The sequence below is a fragment of the Neltuma alba genome, unplaced genomic scaffold (assembly GCF_004799145.2).
Source record: "Neltuma alba isolate B1F8T4 unplaced genomic scaffold, ASM479914v2 tig00000377_pilon, whole genome shotgun sequence".
In the NCBI taxonomy this organism is placed as follows: Eukaryota; Viridiplantae; Streptophyta; class Magnoliopsida; order Fabales; family Fabaceae; genus Neltuma; species Neltuma alba.
Genome location: NW_021632026.1, coordinates 16,339 through 35,741, shown reverse-complemented (window position 1 = coordinate 35,741; position 19,403 = coordinate 16,339). Strand labels below are relative to the sequence as shown.

General features: G+C 34.3%; 1 protein-coding gene and 1 pseudogene across 1 annotated transcript; both read left to right on the top strand.

Annotated features, from left to right (window-relative positions):
• The first annotated feature begins 665 nt into the window (after positions 1 to 665).
• LOC114728715 (pentatricopeptide repeat-containing protein At1g02060, chloroplastic-like) lies at positions 666 to 6,173 on the top strand (annotated as a pseudogene).
• A 4,754-nt stretch (positions 6,174 to 10,927) lies between these two features.
• Positions 10,928 to 18,352, top strand: LOC114728625 (disease resistance-like protein DSC1). The gene is made up of 17 exons (XM_028915579.1): positions 10,928 to 11,027; positions 12,067 to 12,710; positions 13,262 to 14,076; positions 14,179 to 14,348; positions 14,450 to 14,518; positions 14,620 to 14,688; positions 14,790 to 14,858; positions 14,942 to 15,028; positions 15,112 to 15,198; positions 15,300 to 15,368; positions 15,469 to 15,537; positions 15,639 to 15,704; positions 15,809 to 16,084; positions 16,242 to 16,688; positions 17,019 to 17,075; positions 17,495 to 17,600; positions 18,234 to 18,352. The coding sequence occupies exons 2-17, from the start codon at positions 12,091 to 12,093 to the stop codon at positions 18,350 to 18,352; spliced, it is 3,195 nt and encodes a 1,064-aa protein (XP_028771412.1). The 5' UTR covers positions 10,928 to 11,027; positions 12,067 to 12,090.
• Positions 18,353 to 19,403: the final 1,051 nt, after the last annotated feature.

Here is a 19,403-nt window from a genome sequence, read left to right as displayed (position 1 = left end):
GGTTCTCCCATACTTGTTCACATGAGGGGCAATAGGGTCATTTTCTTTGTGGAATTAATATCAGTTTGCCCCCTTGGTCCTGCAGTGAAATTTCAGAAAGTTTTGGGGACTCTTTGAAATTAATTCTGTACTGCGGTCTTTGAACGAAATTCTCCCAATCCAATTTGTTTTGGCAGAGCAGTAGTTTTGACACGATCATTCGTTTTTGTTTTTGTCTCATTTGTTGTATTCTCACCTGACAAATACCACAAATTCCAGTTTCTTCCCCCATTGTATCTAGCATAACACTTCGGCCATTGTTAACATTTTTGCCAGAAAAGCAAATCCTCTCACCAGTTGTCCTGGGCTTTTATTAAGCAGTATATGTATATAGTTAAGTACAATATTTGGGTTTCTTGGTCAAAAAAGTACAATATTTGCCAAATATTATTTGGTTTCCAAAAATATGATTCTATGTATCTGAAAAATTGAAGAAAAAAAAGCTGATTTTTCCACAATGATAAGAAGACTTAGAAGAGCCGCCCCAATGCTCTTACCCTTCAAAAGACAGTACAAATCTCTTATAAACTAATGCAGCACTAGAAGAATCCTCTGGCAGCGGAAATAGCCTCCTTTCTGATAAAAGATTGAAAATTCCTCCACAATAAGAGGCTTCAAGAACGGAAATGGCAGATTTTTTCACTAAGAGGCATCCAAATCCAGATGGGCTTTCTCCAAATACATTAAAGGAACATATGAGAAAGTCTGGCAAAACAGAGACATCAAATCATTGCCTTCACAGCTTCGTAGTCATATACTGTCAGAAGCTTCCAATTATTAGATTGGAAGGGGTAGGGTTGTTACCTTAAAATTGTGTCGACACTCCGAAGTGCTACGTTTTTGTTTACTTACTGTGATCTGAGACTGAGATATCGGTAAACTTAAAAAAGGTTGGGCAATATGCGAGAGACTTTTAGACAGCATTTTTCATTGTTGGGACGAAAGAAACAAAAATGCAGAAAAACAATATTGACTCAAACATAGAAAACTTCCAAGATCTAACGGGCATTCAATGATACAAAATGTGACTGCATTCTCCTCATATAGAAAATATTTGGTATTGGTGTTCAAAGAACCAAAACAAAAGACAGATTCTTACTAAAATGAGCAACAAAGAATACCAGACAGCAAGTAAGATTTAAGCAGAAAATGACAGTATTAGAAAATAAAATACTCCCAGAAAGCCACCAGTAAAAATAATAAAGCCAATAATCTTAGAATTTAGTTTTTTTTAAGCCAATGACCATTATTGCAAGATCTACAAATTTTCTAGACTTAATATCTAATAAAAGCACAAAACGATTTTTAATGGATAAGATTAAGCATACCAAAGATCTTATCCATGCAAAGCCAGAGCAAGTGAGGAGAAATTTAATAACTAAGCCTAAAACAGCCCAGCATTGGAATACTTCCAAACCAAGTGTCTGTTTTTTTTTTTTTTTTCTTAAGAAGCAAAATGTAAGATCTCAAAGCTGATGTGCAACATACATAAAATCTAGCTGTGAAAATGAAGATACTGAGAATGCAGAGCATCGTATAGAAGCCGTCACAGGTTGCGTGGCATCAATTATGTGGCTTTGAAGTCAGCATGAAACCAGCAAAGAAACTGAACTCGCCTTGTCATTTAATCTCGTTATAATGTCAACTAAGATTGAAAGTAAATCAGCAAAGAAACTAAATCAAAAGCAAAAGTGCTGAAAGGCTTCGAACAGACACGCTGAGATGCCTATCACGGCAGTCTGACCTTATTGCCGCCAAGGAAATTCCATAGCAACGCATTCTCCCATTCAATTCTTTGCAACAAAGTAAAACAAAGGAAAAAACCAGCAGTCAATCCCAAACAGCAAAAACCAAAACACAGACCACTAACAGAAAATCGAAACAAACTGTTCATGCACTAATAATGGAATGATGTGGATTAATAGAATGAAAAGAAACATATGAAAATTTTAAATCCAAAAGTCACAGCATTAAAATAAAAGCGTTAAATACTAAATAATATATTTATTGTAAAATATAAGTTGTTTGTGGCTGAAAATATAAGATAATTTTCTTTTTGCCCACGCATTTATTATCTCTTCCACTAATAAGTCACTTATTTTTATAAAACAATTTGTTTCTACAAAATCATTTACTACTTAGATGAGAATCAAATTTAAATATTACTTTCTTCACAAACAGCCAAATTGACCCTGAATAATTCAATATTAACTGAATTACCATCTCAGTCTGTTACTTGTAAATCTCTGCTTTTTTTTTTTTTTCATGACAGCAAAGTTGGAGGAACTCACCTAAACTCATTTTTGTGAGCGGATCATGATGGTCAGGATCATAAGTTGCTTGATAATCATACCCCTAGCCACAAAATTCTCATACACGCTGTCTTTGAAGGAGGAACCTTGTTCTGATGATAGCACAACTTCATCCTAAATGCTTGAGATATACCTCTAACAGAAATAAGCAAAAAACACATCAAGTCATCGGTCGAAGTATTTTTCTTCCAATCAACAAAATTAATAACTAAATTTATTTCTGACAACATTTAAATATTTTGCATAGAACATCAATCTAGTAACTATGCCTCATTCAAACAAAAAAAGCGAGTGATTTTCAGAGTCTTCTTGCAGAGGAGTTGAACCATTCAATGTTCTGTCAGTGTGTAAGCCACTCGTGAAAAAATTTTAGCACTGACGTTCAGTTTCAAATACGCTAAAGGTATGTCTTCATTGGGTAGAGAAACATGCACATCGTTGTGGCGGAACCGGAGCATCCTACGTCACTTTAGAAAGGAGGTCTCCCTATTACAAAAAAAGAAATAGAGAGGAGGTCTCCCTACATTCCTCTGGCTCCTTTAAGATTAACTGAAATTCAGCTTCACTGAAATCAGGAAAGCAAAAACAATAGTAAAAAAAACCTAAGAACAATATATTCTCTTGCCACTGTTCTTAACATGGTAGGCCAAATCCCCACGGGTCTTAACTGGGGTTGTTTCATCATCCAACATGTGGCAACTCTCGTGTTCATTTGGAGAAGAATAAAATACTTCTGGTATCAAAGGATTGAACCTAAGACATAAAGTATGATATAAAAGAAAAGAAATCAAAGAAGAAGCGAAGAGAATACTCGAAAAGCAAAATGGGGAGAGAAAACTTGAAGATGATCGTGTTTAGCCCCCAAAGATCAAAATAAGCCAATATATTATGTGAAAATGAAGGATAAAAGTCGAAGAAGCGTGAAGTCGATCCATCTTTTAGTGATTCATGAGGAAGAGACGTTTGGGGACTTATCATCTATAGATCATAATAAGGAAATATGTGATATGAAAAGGAAGAAGTTGAAGAACCATGCAGAAGTCAAACCATTTTTTCTTGATTTTGTGAGAAGAGACGATTCGGTCTAATGAAACATTAATGCACCAATAGATGGATGAGCAATACTTGGCAAACCCATAGATACAAGCAAGCGAAAATTCATTTGTTGCCTTGTTGCGTCCCAATAAATAAAATGCTAACAATTAATTGCCAACAACAAAACATAGTCATGAGCCATGTGGACCAATGACGGAACAGCTAAAACAAACAATTAAAAGATATGAGCTAATAGATGAGAGCCATGTGGACCAATGACAGAATAGCCACAACATTTACAGGATATATAGATAGATTTTTCCAAAAGTCAAAAATATGGAGACGTAATAGAAGCTGGAGAAATAGGGCACTCAACTGTAATGTTTGGCAAAAATGAAAATAAAAAAAGTTGAATTCGTTCCTGGCCTGTAGGAGTTCTACTTTTTTATTTTAGAAAACAGACTGCCAGAGTAGAAGTTATCGTAAGGTGAACGAGTTTCAAAAAAGTGTAGTATGTGAGTAAATAATTCATGGGGGGTAACATTTGGATAATTATTTTTTATTGTTCAGGGCATTGTGATGAAATTCCCCCCTTCGTCTCGCAGCTGCGCAACTGAAAATTTTCTCTCTTTTATTTTTTCCCCCCTTTCCTGCATTTTGTATGCCTAATGTAGTGGGTTCTCGTAATCCCCTTTGAAATTCAGGCAATGTTGCTCGAATCAAAGCGAAACTACCAGCGAGGATGACGAAATAGACACGGATAATAAACCCAAATCATCCACCAAATCGAAAACGGCCAAAACCATGGCTAGACCTATCAATAACAAACCTTGGTCAAATGAGCTGGCATCCTCTTTATCTTCACTTTATCCCACTCTGTCGAAAGCCACGGTGCATCATATTCTTCGCCTCCTCACAAATTGATCCAAAGCCTTTCAATTCTCCAAGTGGGTACACGATATGGGTTTCCCTCACAGTGACCAATCATACTTCTCAGTGCTTGAAATTTTGGGATGTGGAAAAAACCTTTATGTAGCTCGGAATTTTTTGTTTTCAATTGAGCTAAGATCCAATGGTTCTGTTAAGCTTGATTATCGATTCTTTAATAGCTTAATTAGGAGTTATGTTCAAGCTGGGTTGCTTGAATAGTCGATGAACCTTTTTCAGACTACGGAGACAATGGGTGTCTCACCCTCGGTGGTCACATTCAACAGTCTTTTGTCTATATGTCCTAGACGGGGTCGGACGAATATTACAAACGATATTTATGATGAAATGCTCAGAACGTATGGAGTTGCACCAGACACATGTACATATAATATTTTGATCAGAGTGTTTTGTAAGAATTCCACGGTTGATGAGGGGTTTCGATTTTTCAATGAAATGCCACGCTTCAATTGTGATTCTGATATTATTGCATATGATACACTCGTTGACGGCTTGTGTAAAACAGGAAAGGTCAAAATGGCACATAATTTAGTGAAGGGTATGAGTAAGAAAAGTAAGGATTTGAATCCTAATGTTGTGACTTATGCAACTTTAATATGAAACAAGAATTAGATGAGGCCTTGCTTATAATTAAGGATATGACGGGTCAAGGACTCAAGCCAAATAAAATTACTTACAATACTCTGATAAAAGGACTTTGCAAAGCCCAGAACTCAGATAAGATAAAAGATACTTTGGAACAAACCATGGGGAATGGGGAATTCAGTCCAGACACATGTACCTTCAACGCATTAATTCATGCACATTGCAGTGCAGGAAACTTGGACGAGGCATTAAAGGTGTTTGAGAGGATGAAAAACTTGCAGATCGGTGCAGACTCAGCCACATACAGTGTTCTGTTGCGGAGCCTGGGTCAAAGAGAGAACTATGATGTGGCAGAAAAGCTATCTGATGAGTTGTATGAGAAGGAAATTTTGTTGAGTAATTTTGGCTCTAAGCCTCTTGCTGCTGCTTATAACCCTATGTTTCAGTATCTTTATAAACATGGGAAGACTAAGAAGGCATAGAGGGTGTTTAGACAGCTAATGAAAAGGGGAACACAAGAGCCCCCCTCCTACAAGACAATGATTATGGGGCACTGTAAGGAAGGATCTTATGAAGAAGCATATGAGCTTTTGAAGTGGATGTTGAGACAAAATTTTCTTCCAGATGTTGAGATATATGATTCTTTGATTGATGGCTTTCTTCAGTAGGAGAAACCCCTTCTTGCAAAAGAGGCATTAGAGAAAATGGTAAGGAGTTCCCAAAACATTGACTTGGCACTCTATGCTGGCAAAGCTTTTGGAAAAAGGTTGTATCCATGAATCTGCCAGTTTTATTGTCATGATGCTAGGTAAAAATATTAGACAAAATATAAAATTTTCAACCATGAGTTTACAGCTACTTTTTTGCCGTGGACTACAGGACAGAGCATTTGAGGTATTAGAGTTGCTTTATAAGCATGGATACCGTTTTAAAATAGATGAACTAGTTCAATTTCTTATACACAGAGGGAAGCTATCAGAGGCATGCAAAGTGTTGGCATTTTGTATTGAAAATCATCAAAATGTTGATCTTGATTTGTACAATGTTGTTATTTTGGGCGTTTGTAAAAGGAGCAAAGTTTCAGAGGCTTTTGGTTCATGCTATTTATTGGTGGAGAAAGGCTTACATCTGGAATTGACATTTCTAGATGAGCGAGTATCTGCTCTAGAGGCTGAAGGAAGATCAGATGAAGATGCATTTATATCTAAGAGGATGCAAAGGCAAGAATTTTTAGGCGGATCGTCACAAAAATAGGGACTCATTCTCACTGCTTCACAGATATGATGCAATAGCAGCAGCCCATTAATCGTCCTGTGCTTCAGACTTTTCAAGATGAAAATTCATCGCCACCTGAATGGAGCATGATATGTAGTAAGTTACCCTTCATTTAACATTTGGATTGAAAATTGTCATAATAGTGAATGGTTTCCTATTCATTCTATTCTAATGTTGTTAAAAATAGTGGAGTCCGAGGCTGCTGATCCTTTTATTTGTTTTGGCAAGAGACGCTAGATTGATTGTATTTCCCAAAGAACTGGATTTTACTGCCATATGATGTTGATATTTAGAAGAAGACAAAGCTTACATGCAATGCTTTGGATAATTTGCGTTTTAGGTTTTTCAATAAAAAAAAAAAAAGATCATGGACGTGTTTTTCTAACTGTACGCTACATCCTTGACTCTCACTTTCATAAATTTATTGAAAATCCTAATTACAAATACCTAAAAAGATGCCTTTATGTTATGTGCTTTGGAAAACCAATACTATAACTTGGTTGATTTAAACGTATCACTATTAAGGAGATCAGTGTAACTCTCATATTTACTATGACTGCTAAATTACGGCAAGTTTAGAAGCAGGGTCTTGCGTTTCTTAGTGTACATGTTTAAATTGATTGATGCGTTGAAGGCAGTTTAGGTCTAACACTAATATTCATCATTATAACCTTCTAAGAGAAGTCAAATGCAAAGAAGCTTTCTTCCTTTGTTTCCGTATGAGGGTTGAAATGTTTATATACCAGTTTTCTTTTCTTTTTTCCTTTTTCTTTTTTTTGGCCAACATGCCAGTAGTTAACACGTAATGGCTCTTCAGTCCCAACAGAGAACGACTTATAATTCCTTTTGAAGTTAATATGCATTGGTCCCTTCTCACCTTTCAATGACCATTATCTGTTGTAATCTATCTCCTAATTGCTACAAGGAAATCAAGGTCAAGTTCACAGTGCAGGTGACCCTGAATCCTCGTTGGATGCTTCAGATCAAGCAGCATTGACAAACCTGAGTGATGTACTCCGAAACCGTCCTGGTTTTGCCATGATCATCTTTCAGAGGATGTATAATGTAAGTTTTTTGAATTAAAAAAACTCTGGCTTTGCATTTCTAGTTTCCCTCTTTTATTTCATTAGTATAATGCCTTGCGTTGAAGTTTGAAGTCAATTTATATCTGCAAAAGATTGATTTGAAGTGTGTCTGATGTGACTCTGGTTCAATACTGAATCAATATTGAATAATGTGGGCAGGCTAGTGGCGGGGGCCTGTAAAAACTTTCAAGAGGTCTTACACCTGAAACTTTGTATGATCATTGTTCAGGAAAGACTAGCTTGCTCACTTTGTTCGCGTGCAAAGAAGGGCACTTGAAGTGCGGGTGGAGAAGAGTTGAGTTGATGGTCTTTTAACTCTGTGAAAGGACGTAAAAGGAAACTAAGAAGAGCACTTAAAGAAATTATAGAATGAGATGTTATGATGAATGAGATATTAAAGTTTATTAGCGTTGTGGTATCCATCCAGTTGACCTAATGGGATAAAGCTGCTTGTTCTTCTAGTTAAATGTTAATGAATTATTTGAAAGTAGTTAAAAGAATGAAGGCATTCGAACTTCAAAAGTACTCCATCTAGCTGTGCTATCCATCTAGTTGGGTTAATACATTTGATACATTCTCTTTCTTTATTTATCCTACTATTTTACCCGTTTATATATAAGATATTTCAAAAAAAATTGCATTTGCTACATATCAATTGCTTTTAACTGTTTTCTTAAACTGCACAATTTAATTAAAAGGATCTTATAATAAGAGATGAAGGGAGTGGAAATAAGTAAGCTGAACATTTTTTTCCCCCTAGTTAAGCTTGAAAGGTCATTCAGGCTAAGTTAACGTTTTTATTCCAATGACGTTAACCAAAGTGGCTTGAATTAATTCACAGAATAAATCAGGCTTGCCTGCATCTATCAGAGAACTATCCGCAAAACATATTCTTTGGATTATAGAACTAGCTTTTTAGTTTTTAATATTACAGAAGGAGGTGAAGAAAAAAACAAGAAGAAACGAAGAAACGATTTGGACTAGGATCATTTGTAAAAATAAGGGGTTAAACAATACTCATGCCAATGTGCCTTGGATGATCCACATCTCAGGATCATAAGCACATTAAACTGTCTATGGAGTGAGAGGCCTCATAGTCTAGGTGCAATGACGTGATTATCAGAGGCATGCCCTACCACTAAGCTAATAACCCGTCATGTGAGCCTCCCGCTGGGGTCCTGCTATGCCTAAAGCAAGAGAAGCCATATCTCTTAATATAAAATCGATTTAACTAATTTGATTATATTAAGTAAGTTAGGTAATTCAGTTAATTATAAGAAATCACATGTTTTTTTCCCTAAAGTACTATAATCATCTTTATTAATATATTTCTTTCCTTTTCTATTTGATTATGGTTGAAGGAGTATCAACATGGATAACTTAAGAAAAATTGTTTGATATAAGAAATAAGTCTTATATGTAAGATCAAGGTCAACTCGATGATTAGATCTTATATTAAGGCCTTTTCTTTTTTCTTTTTAACAAAACTCCTCAATCCGTAACCGAGCAAAACGTGCATTGAGGACTGTAAGTTAACACACACAAAATTTGCAAAACTAATCACCATCTAAAGCCTTTTTCACCGATTCATGCGATGGGGCAAGATTTTGAATAAGAGGGTCATCAAGGAGGAAATATCTTTGAGCTTGCCCTGAAAAGATCTCAAGAGGGATTTCTATAGTACTTTTATAATTTCTTCAAGCGCGTTTGCGTGTCGTATGATAATAGTCAGACTTGACACTTTTGTATAATATGTCTGCAATCAGGCTTTAAGATTCTTTAGATGATCTCAGAATTTTGCAATGTGCCTTCAATAATAGTTATTGAATTTTGGGTTAATATAATTTTTTATCCTTCAAATTTGCTCTTATTTTGATTTTGGTCTCTTAGATTTCAAACCATAACTTTTTATCCTTTAAAGGGGTAAAATATTCCAGATTATTATTGAATTATAATGACCAATATTTTAAACAAGAAGAAACTTAAAAAACCCAAAAAAAACATATGATTTAAATTTTGGGAGGTGCAAATTAAAATAAAGGCAGGTCTAAAGTGAACAAAAATTGTATCAACCCTTAAATTTTTATGAGCTTTTGAGACAGCCTTTGGGTCACACTTTTTTAAAGGAAATTTGTTCACATATTCTTATGCATGCAAGGTGTTTTTCTTTTAAAAAAAAAACACACACACTTTAAAAAAAAATGCTTCAGTTTTTTCGTGAAAAAATGGTTCCCATATAATCATTCGTACACAGGGAAAATAGTATAATAATGATTTTTAATACTGGAAATAAATAAATTAGAATAATTTAATTATTGATAATTTTGAATTTTATTGTCGAACGAATAAAAGCTTTTAATTATAAAAAGTAATATTCATGCATTTGAAATTAAATAAATATTTTTTAATTACTTCAATTGAAATGAAATCTTTTTAAAAAATTAATCTGGTTAATATCATACTGTGTTCTGGTCAAAAAATATCATATTGCGTCATAAACTTTGTTCCTAACAAAAATTTTAAGTATCATCTTACGAAAATTTCAATCGTTCTTTGTTATTCATGTACCATATGAATAATAATTAAATGTTTTGATAATGCGTAGCCATTCCAAACCACATACTTCCAAGAGAATTGAGGGGAGTATATTAATATACCCAACCTAATTCACGCTTAACCTGGAATATAAAAAAAAAATTCTTAATATAAGACATATTTAACTAATTTGATTAGATTAAACAAATTAAATAAATTAATTAATTATAATAAATATAATATGTTTTTTTCTAAAACACCATAATCATTTTCCTTAATATCTTCTCTCTCTATTTTCTACTTGATTATGGTTAGGGGAAATCTATAGGGGTAACTTAGAAATAATTTGATAAGTATGATAAATAAATCTTATATTTAAGATAAAAATTAATTTAACAATTAGATTTTATATTAAAAATTAGAAGAGTGTTTGTATACGCGCGCGTATGTGTGTGTATAATCTAGTAAAGCGAAGGCAAGTTGAAAATCTTACGAGGCGTGGGTGAAACAAGAGTTAAAGTGCGTTTGCGTCCGGGGCATATTATATTCTGTATCTTAAAATATTTTATTATGTATTTAATATTTTAAAATACTTTTTAAGTATATACAATATTTTGAAGTTTTTTTATGTATCTAGTATTTTAAAATATTTTATGTATTTAATGTCCCAAAATATTTTTTGGTACATCTAATATCAAATAAAAAATGTTTTAAAATGTCAGACATACCTAAAAAATATTTTAAGATACCAAATATATTACAAAATATTTTCAAGATGTTAGATATATTTAAGAAAATAGTCTGCGTTGGTGATGCATTTTAACCTCCAAACAATTTCTTTTTTTGTCACAACATGGATTCGAATTATACCTTTTAGATGGTGTCTGAATAAAAATAAAATTATAGTCTTAAAAATATTTTTATGATATATTTAAAATAAATATACAAAAAAGTTTTTAAAAAATAATTTTGGATTTATCCAAACACCATTAATTAATCTGGCAAACGCGGAAACGGGCCAGGCAAATGTCAGATGGATCCCCTCACTACCTTTTTCCTTGACTGGTTGACGTTCTCCTTGGCCTGTCGCCATCTTGGTCCTCGTGCTCCTCAACCCGTCGCCGTCCTTCATCGCTGCTTTGTGATCCTCAGTCCGCCGTCTGTCGCGTAGCTCGGCGAACTCCACCAATTTGCAGAGAGCTCCCTCTTCCAGGTAAGCTCTCCCTTCTTAATAATTTCGATTTTTAAACTGTAAACGTAAGATGTGACTGAACCTCTGATCTGTGATGGAGTATTCTTCAGCTGCATTCACTCATTGCCAGAGGTGAAAATAATGATTAACTCTGGTCTGTTATGTATTACCCCACACAAAATGGGGCTTATATTTATATTCAGTACCGGTATACATTAGCAGATAAATAATATTTTTAATTATATTATATTATTTTAATCCTTGCCGATCTTACCGGAGACTCTCGAACATTCCCCATTGAGAACCTTGCTATATATTAGGCATGCCTATGGCATGACATAGCGTGCTTCGAGTAATCTAATCTTAGTGCATTTTGTATAAGTTGGAATTTCTAAATAAAAAAATACCAACAAAGCCGACTATGATTAGTAACAATATAATATTCCGGGACAAATGACAATATGAGAACTAAAAATCAGGGTAATATAATTTTTGGTTACTAAAATTTGTTCCTATTTCAGTTTGGGTTCATCAAATTGCAAATCGGTGATTTTGGTCTCTAAAATTTAATGTTTTAGAATTTAGAGGTATAACGGTGTTAAATTTGCTAAGGTGTTATAGACGGCATTAAAATGTTGATTTTGACTCACAAAATAGGACCTAATTGAATCTTGTGTAGATAATTTGAGTGGGGGAATAGGCCCTCAAAACATAGCTATTTAACCCCTTTTTTTTTCAGTGTTGATTTGGGAAGCTATTACTGTACTTTAAGAATTCATCCCCAGTCGTCCTCTGCTTTTGAAATTATGATTTGGGGAAAATCCTAACTTTCGTTTTCAAAGTTCTCCCAGACATGCACCATTGATTAGGCATAAAGCTTTAGACTGTAACCTATGGTAACTAATGATTATAAATATATATCGAAGGGTTTATAGCTAAGTGTGGAATGTAATGGGTTTACCTGATGTCACAAGCAGGGTCCAGTCGCTACCTCCTATTTGCATGGAGCTTTCATGTCGGTTATGACTTGCTTGTTGCTTCTATTGTTGACTACTTACAGGGTGATGATAACGATTTCTATTCCATGGAGTATTTGGAGAGCAGCTCCTCATCGTTGAAACCGAGTCATGTATATATCAGCTTTAGAGGTGATGAAGAGACTCGTAAATTCATGCATAGCCTTTTGGCTGCTCTGAAAGCAGAAGGCTTCAGAATCTTTGGAGATGATAAGAAGCTTGAAACGCCGGGCTCCAATCTTCCACCTCACCTTCTTCAAGCAATTCGTGAGTCGTGGATTTGGATTGTTGTCTTCTCCAAGAACTATGCTTCTTCATGTTGGTGTTTAAAGGAACTGTCACAGGTTTTGCGCATCATTCTTTCTCAGGATGAATCTCAATTGTCTTGTGCGGACTCATCATCATCAGTTTTTGCGCATCCATTGTACGCTGTCGATGCTGAACGACAAGAAATGTGCGAAGCAGACATAGACAAGGTGAACAGATGGAGGCAAGCTCTGAAACGAGGGTTCCGTGTCTCTGGGCGCTGGAGTGCATCAGATAGGGTTATAGCAGTTTTTTACGATGTGGATCCAAAATCCTTTCCTCAACATATTCAACAAGCATGCACACAAGATTCATTTGAGATAACCCAATGGGAAGATATCGAACAAGTGGCCAGTTCCCCTGGCTGGCAAGTGCGGAATGAGTACGTAATTTTACTCTCTCTCTCTCTCTATATATATATATCTACACACACTCTTATATACTCCTCTGATCCTTAATATAAGACCTATTTAACCAATTTAATTAGATTAAAAAATTTAGGTAAGTTAGTTAATTATAAAAAAAAATATGACATATTTTTCCTAAAATACCATAATATCCTCCCTCTCTCTTCTATTTGATTATGGTTGAGAGAGTATTTATAGGGATAATTTAGGAAAAATTGATAAATATGAGAAATAGGTTTTATATTTAGGATTAAAATCAACTTAACAATTAGGTCATATATTAAGGATAGGAGGAGAGTATATATATATATATACACATATATCAGAAACAACAAACTGTTTTACTAGCAGACCTCAACTCCAGATGCAATATGGATATTATATAATTTGTGTATATATATCTACTTTAAAAATTTTAGATGTCACTTCTAAGTTGTCTTGATAAAAGCCACACACCAATTATAGCAGAGGATCTTTAAGAGGAAACAAATTTGATTGATTGGGCGTTCCACTTTCTCTTTTTCAGCTCAGGGTTACAGGTTATTCCAAAAACTGTTAAAGAAGTCAAGTCTAAAATAGATAAACTATTTTATGACTTCTTCGGATTTGTTGGGATGCAATCTCAAGTGGAAGAAGTAGAAAAGCTTTTGGATTTGAATGCAGATGATGAAGTTCGAGTTGTTGGCATTTGTGGTATGAGTGGATTGGGGAAATCTTCTATTGCTACTGTTTTATATCTTAAGACCTTTCACCTTTTTGATGCCTTTTGTTTCCTTCCCAATCTGAGTGGACGTTTAAAGCATGGTGACATAACCCTACAAGAACTTCTGCATAGACATTTGAGGACAGAAAATTCAGAGATGAAGGATTTTCTAGACAAAGAGTTCTTACTAGGGGAAAGGCTAAGAAAGCACAAGTTTCTTATAGTTCTTGATGGTGTTGATCTTGTACAACATCTACAGGAGTTGAACTTAGTTGAAAAATCCAATTGTTTTGGCGGGGACAGTAGAATCATTATAACAACTAGAGATGAACAAGTCCTTCAAAAATATGAGGTTAATACCATTTATAGACCTAAACTCTTGTCCAGGGACGAAGGTTTCAAACTATTTTGTTCTAAAGCTTTTCTAGGGGGATATCCGATTGATGATTTCGAAGGGATGATATATAGGGTGTTGGAATATGCTAATGGCCTTCCATTAGCAATTGAAATATTGGGTTCATCCTTTTTTGGAAAAGGCGTTGCAGAATGGAGAAGTTTCCTGGATAGGGAAGAAATTATTCCTCCCTATGAGATCACAAGGGTGCTTAGAAAAAGTTTTGACGAACTCGATGACATGAGTAAGGAAATGTTTTTGGACATAGCATGCTTCTTTGTTGGGAAGGACATTAACTGTGTGAAGGAAATTTTACATGATTGCATCGATTGCTCTGTTGATGTAGAAATTCTTTTTCAGAAGTCGGTCATCACAATTGCAAATGAGAGGATACAAATGCATAGTATGCTGCAAGCAATGGGGCGAGATATTATTCGACAGCAATATCCGTATCAACAAAGCCGATTATACCTTTATAGTGACATTAAATCTGTTATGGAGAAGAAAAGAAACATGGTAAGTTTTGATACCCCTTTTTAGCACATTACATTATGAAAAGTTAAAATAATAATCTAACATTTTATTATTTCTATGTACAAATGCGTTTATACTCCCAGGTGATGGAAAATGTTGAAGCTCAGCCAGATGATAGTGAATCTGATATGGGGAGAGAGAGAGAGACATGGGCAAGTTTTGATAGCCCTTTTTGGCACATGACAACATGAAAGGTTAAAACAATAATCTAACATTTCATTATTTCTGTGCACAAATGCGTTTATACTCCCAGGTGATGGAAAATGATGAAGCTCAGCCAGATGACAGCGAATCTGACATTGAGAGAGAGAGATACACATGGGCAAGTTTTGATAGCTCTTTTTAGCACATGACAACATGAAAAGTTAAAACAATAATCTAACATTTCATTATTTCTGTGCACAAATGCGTTTATACTCCCAGCTGATGGAAAATGTTGAAGCTCAGCCAGATGACAGTGAATCTGATATTGAGAGAGAGAGATACACATGGGCAAGTTTTGATAGCCCTTTTTAGCACATGACAACATGAAAAGTTAAAATAATAATCTAACATTTCATTATTTCTGTGTACAGATGCGTTTATACTCCCAGGGGATGGAAAATGTTGAAGCTCAGCCAGATGACAGCGAATCTGATATTGAGACAGAGAGACACGCATGGGCAAGTTTTGATAGCCCTTTTTAGCACATGACAACATGAAAAGTTAAAATAATAATCTAACATTTCAGTATTTCTGTGTACAGATGCGTTTATACTCCCTGGGGATGGAAAATGTTGAAGCTCAGCCAGATGACAAGGAATCTGATATTGAGAGAGAGAGACACGCATGGGCAAGTTTTGATAGCCCTTCTTAGCACGTGACAAAATGAAAAGTTAAAATAATAATCTAACATTTCATCATTTCTGTGTACAAATGCGTTTATACTCCCAGGTGATGGAAAAAGTTGAAGCTCAGCCAGATGACAGCGAATCTGATATTGAGAGAGAGAGATACCCGTGGGCAAGTTTTGATAGCCCTTTTAGCACATGACAATATGAAAAGTTAAAATAATAATCTAACGTTTCATTATTTCTGTGTACAAATGCGTTTATACTCCCAGGTGACGGAAAATGTTGAAGCTTGGTCAAATGACAGCGAATCTGATATTAAGAGAGAGAGATACGAACGGGCAAGTTTTGATAGCCTTTTTTAGCACATGACAATATGAAAAGTTAAAATGATAATCTAACATTTCATTATTTCTGTGTACAAATGCATTTATACTCCCAGGTGATGAAAGTTGAGGCTCTGCCAGTTCACGTCAACGCTGTTTTTGAGAGATATAGATACACATGGGTAGGTTTTGATAACCCTTTTTAGCACTCCATTACAAAATGAGAAGTTACAGTAATAATCTGACATTTCAGCATCTCTATATACAAATGCATTTATAATCCCAGATGGTGGAAAAAGTTGAAGCTATAGCCTTGGATTTGGAAGAGCCAAAAATGGCCTCATTGAGGGTTGATGCTTTATCAGATATGATCAACCTCAGATTGCTGATATTCCATAACGTGGAATTTTCTGGAACCCTTAGTAATCTTTCAAGCAAGTTGCGATATGTTTCGTGGCATCAATATCCTTTCACTTCTTTGCCATCGGGTTTTCAATCTGACACACTTGTTCAACTGATTATGGCTGAAAGCAACATGACAGAAGTGTGGAAGGGCAGAATGGTATGTTCATGTTCTTCTTTTAGTTTTTAAATATTTAAATGACTAGAAATTATTCAATCAAACTCCTAAACAAATATAGATACCTTTTACCTGTTGTTAAATATCCCCCAAGTGTCTTGTTTTAATACAAAAAGTACTATATATTCTCTATTCACAGATGCTCCCTACTTTGAGAAAACTGAATCTAAGTGGCTCCAAAGCTTTGACAAAGACGCCAGATTTTGGTGGGGTTCCAAATCTTGAGAAGCTAGAGCTCGAAGGATGTACTGGATTGTTGCAACTTGATCCATCTGTTGCTCAACTTCCAAAGCTCAGATTCTTGAACTTGAAAGGTTGCATCAATCTTGTCAGTATCCCTAATTCCATGTTTTGTCTGAACTCGTTGGAAGTCCTAAATCTAGCTGGCTGCTCTAAACTTGCATGTTGCTTGAAGTTTTCTCCAATGAGGAGTTTGATACAAGTGAAACTGCTTAGCATCTGGGACAGTCCATTCTTGGAAAAAATTTTGTACTTTCTTCTGTTGGTTTTGCCAGAACAAAAGAGATATCATGACTTCGTTTCTTCTTGTCTTATTTACTTGATGTGTATTTGTGAGGTCAAATATGTATAAGCTCCAGTCATGAGAGTCTGTACGAGTGTATTTGGTTAGTATGGGAATAATATAGTGCTACTTAGATACATTTCTGGTATCATAGCAGATTAGTTCTTAATGAACAATTATTTAAAGAAAAAGTTATATATTTATCAAAACATATAAAATCATGAAATTGTAAAACCTTGCACTAAATAAATATTTCTCCTACGAGTCTTAAACAAGTGTACATCAACCACTCACGCTGGCTATAAAATCTAGCAGCAAAATAATAATCTGACGAGGAATAATATAAATAAATCTTAAACTTGACATTACTTTGACTCCAATTATATTTTTCAGTCTGGCAAACGAGGAAACAACATGGGTTTGCCTCTTATTACTTGTTTTGTTTTTAATGTAAGACTTAATTTGAAAGTTGGTATTGGTATTATATACTCTTCCGGTCCTAAATATAAGACACGTGTATAAGAGTCTTATATTTAGAACCGGAGAAGTATAACATCTATTTTACATGCTTATGAATTTTTTTCACATTAATTCTATTAATATTCTCTCAATAACAATAGAGCGAAGGAAGAAACTAAAAAAGATAATTAGAATTTTTTTTTAAAATATCATATTAACAAATTTAAATGACATTCTTACTCTTCTCATACGTCCTACCTTGTATCCTCTGATTCGCAATTCCTTCACTGACTGCTTTACTTCTGTCCTCACCCTCACCCCATTTGCGTCTCCCTGAACCCCCAAACCCACCCTGTCACTATCGTGATCCTCGTGCTCCTTATCCGTTTTTTGATCCTCGTGCTTCGCAGTCTGCTGCCTATCGTGTAGCTCGGGTAATTAACTCTGTCAATTTGCAGAGAATCAGAGACTTCAGAGTTCAATCTTCAATTTCCCTCTTTGTGTGGCTTCTCCCAGGTAGGCTCTCCCTTCTTAATAATTTCGATATATGAACTTTAAATATAAGATCGGAGTGAACCTCTGCTCTGTGATAGAGTATTCTTCAACTGCATTCACTGATAGCCAAAAGTAAAAAGAACCGGTCGTGCGTAGGTGGGGTAAAAATAATGATCAACTCTGGTTTGTTGTGTATTTTACATTAGCTGCTATGTAATATATTAAATTAATTTGTTTTTGGGATAGTTTTGGATATTTTTAATTGAATTATATTATTTTAATCACAATCCATCAAACCATCGATCAAACCGGTTAATTAAGTCTTGAACCATCCCAATTTTCAGAACCTTGTTAAATATTATGCATGCTTATTGCATATAACATGGTGGGTACCTAAGCCTGAATTCTGATGGATTGGGACGGAAGATTGAAACTGGGATTGAGACTTTAAAATTATATTTGGTATGAAGTCATATTTGGAGGGAATGATTTTGTTAAATTTATTTTTCAGTTTGTCATGAAGTGTGAAATTGACCAAAAAAAATACCCTTACCCTCATCTAAATTTGGGTTGCGTACGAGGGGGGGAAAGGCCAGGTAGTGTAACTTTGGACGAACTGAAGTGGGTGAAAATTTTGAAGTAATTTGCCGAAAGGGACTGAAGCAGCAAGTTTGATGGCCTTCGTTTTGCAGTCTCGTAGCCGTTCATCAGTAGTATTCGCAAAGCATTACCTCGTCGCCGTCTTCGATGCTGCTAAATGCTGTAAACAGTAAAAATAATTAATCAAATGCTATATTTTGTGAACTATTTACTCATATGCTGCATTTTTTTTAAACTTGTTCATCCCATGATGAGCTTTCACTCTGACTATCTGTCTTTTAAAATAAAAGGTGGAAAATGCCAACGAGTTCAAACTCTTTGCATTTTTATTTTTGGCAAAAATTACAGCTAAGTATCCCATTTCTTCATCTTCTGTCCCGTGTCCATGACTTTTGAATTTTGGAGGAATTATTATAATTGATATCCCGTCCCTTCATATCTTCTACTACTTCATTCTTCTTTTATTCTACTTTTTCTTCTAGATAGTTTAAATATAAGTAGATTTATGCGGAAAAATGACTTTTTATCTTGATACTTAAATTTAGAAGAAAATATATAAATAAATTAAATAATATTAAATATTTATGAGTTTTTTTAATGTATCCATATCCACACATATTAATCATAAAATATATACTTATTAATTTCTATATTTATGCTAATTATTCAGCAATATTTAAATCAAGAGTATTATTGAAAAAAAAAAGTTTAATAGCTTCATAAATTTATGAAATAGTTTTTAAATAAAAATATTGAAAACTTTATGTATACAAAATCACTTAAATTAATTTAATAAACAAATACTGAAAACTAATCAATTTATTAAGTGATATTTCTTAATTATTATTTTAATCACATAAAAGTAAAAGTTACTATAAAAGATTGAGCCTTCTTTCATAGTGAGAGCTTCATGTCACCTCAAACAATAAAAGGAAAAAAAAAAAGGGAAATAGATAAGGATGGGTATTGAAGAAAAATAAGAAAATTAATATCTTTGGGATAATAAAGATAAAAATTGATAAGTGTATATTTTATAATTAAATATGTGTTGATTTAGATATATTATAGAAGATTGGTAAATATTTTATATTTATTTAATTTAGTTACATATTTTCTCCTAAATTTAAGTATTAAGATAAAAAGTAATTTTTCTACAAAAATCTACTTTGTTATGAAATTAACTAACAATGAAACTAGATTGGAGAAGAGAAGTAAACAAGAAAA

Coding starts and splice junctions, on each gene's coding strand:
- LOC114728625 (XM_028915579.1), top strand. CDS start 12,091: ATGGAGTATTTGGAGAGCAGCTCCTCATCGTTGAAACCGAGTCATGTA. Junction 15,029..15,111: donor AGACAGAGAGACACGCATGG/GCAAGTTTTGAT, acceptor TTCTGTGTACAG/ATGCGTTTATACTCCCTGGG. Junction 15,369..15,468: donor AGAGAGAGAGATACCCGTGG/GCAAGTTTTGAT, acceptor TTATACTCCCAG/GTGACGGAAAATGTTGAAGC.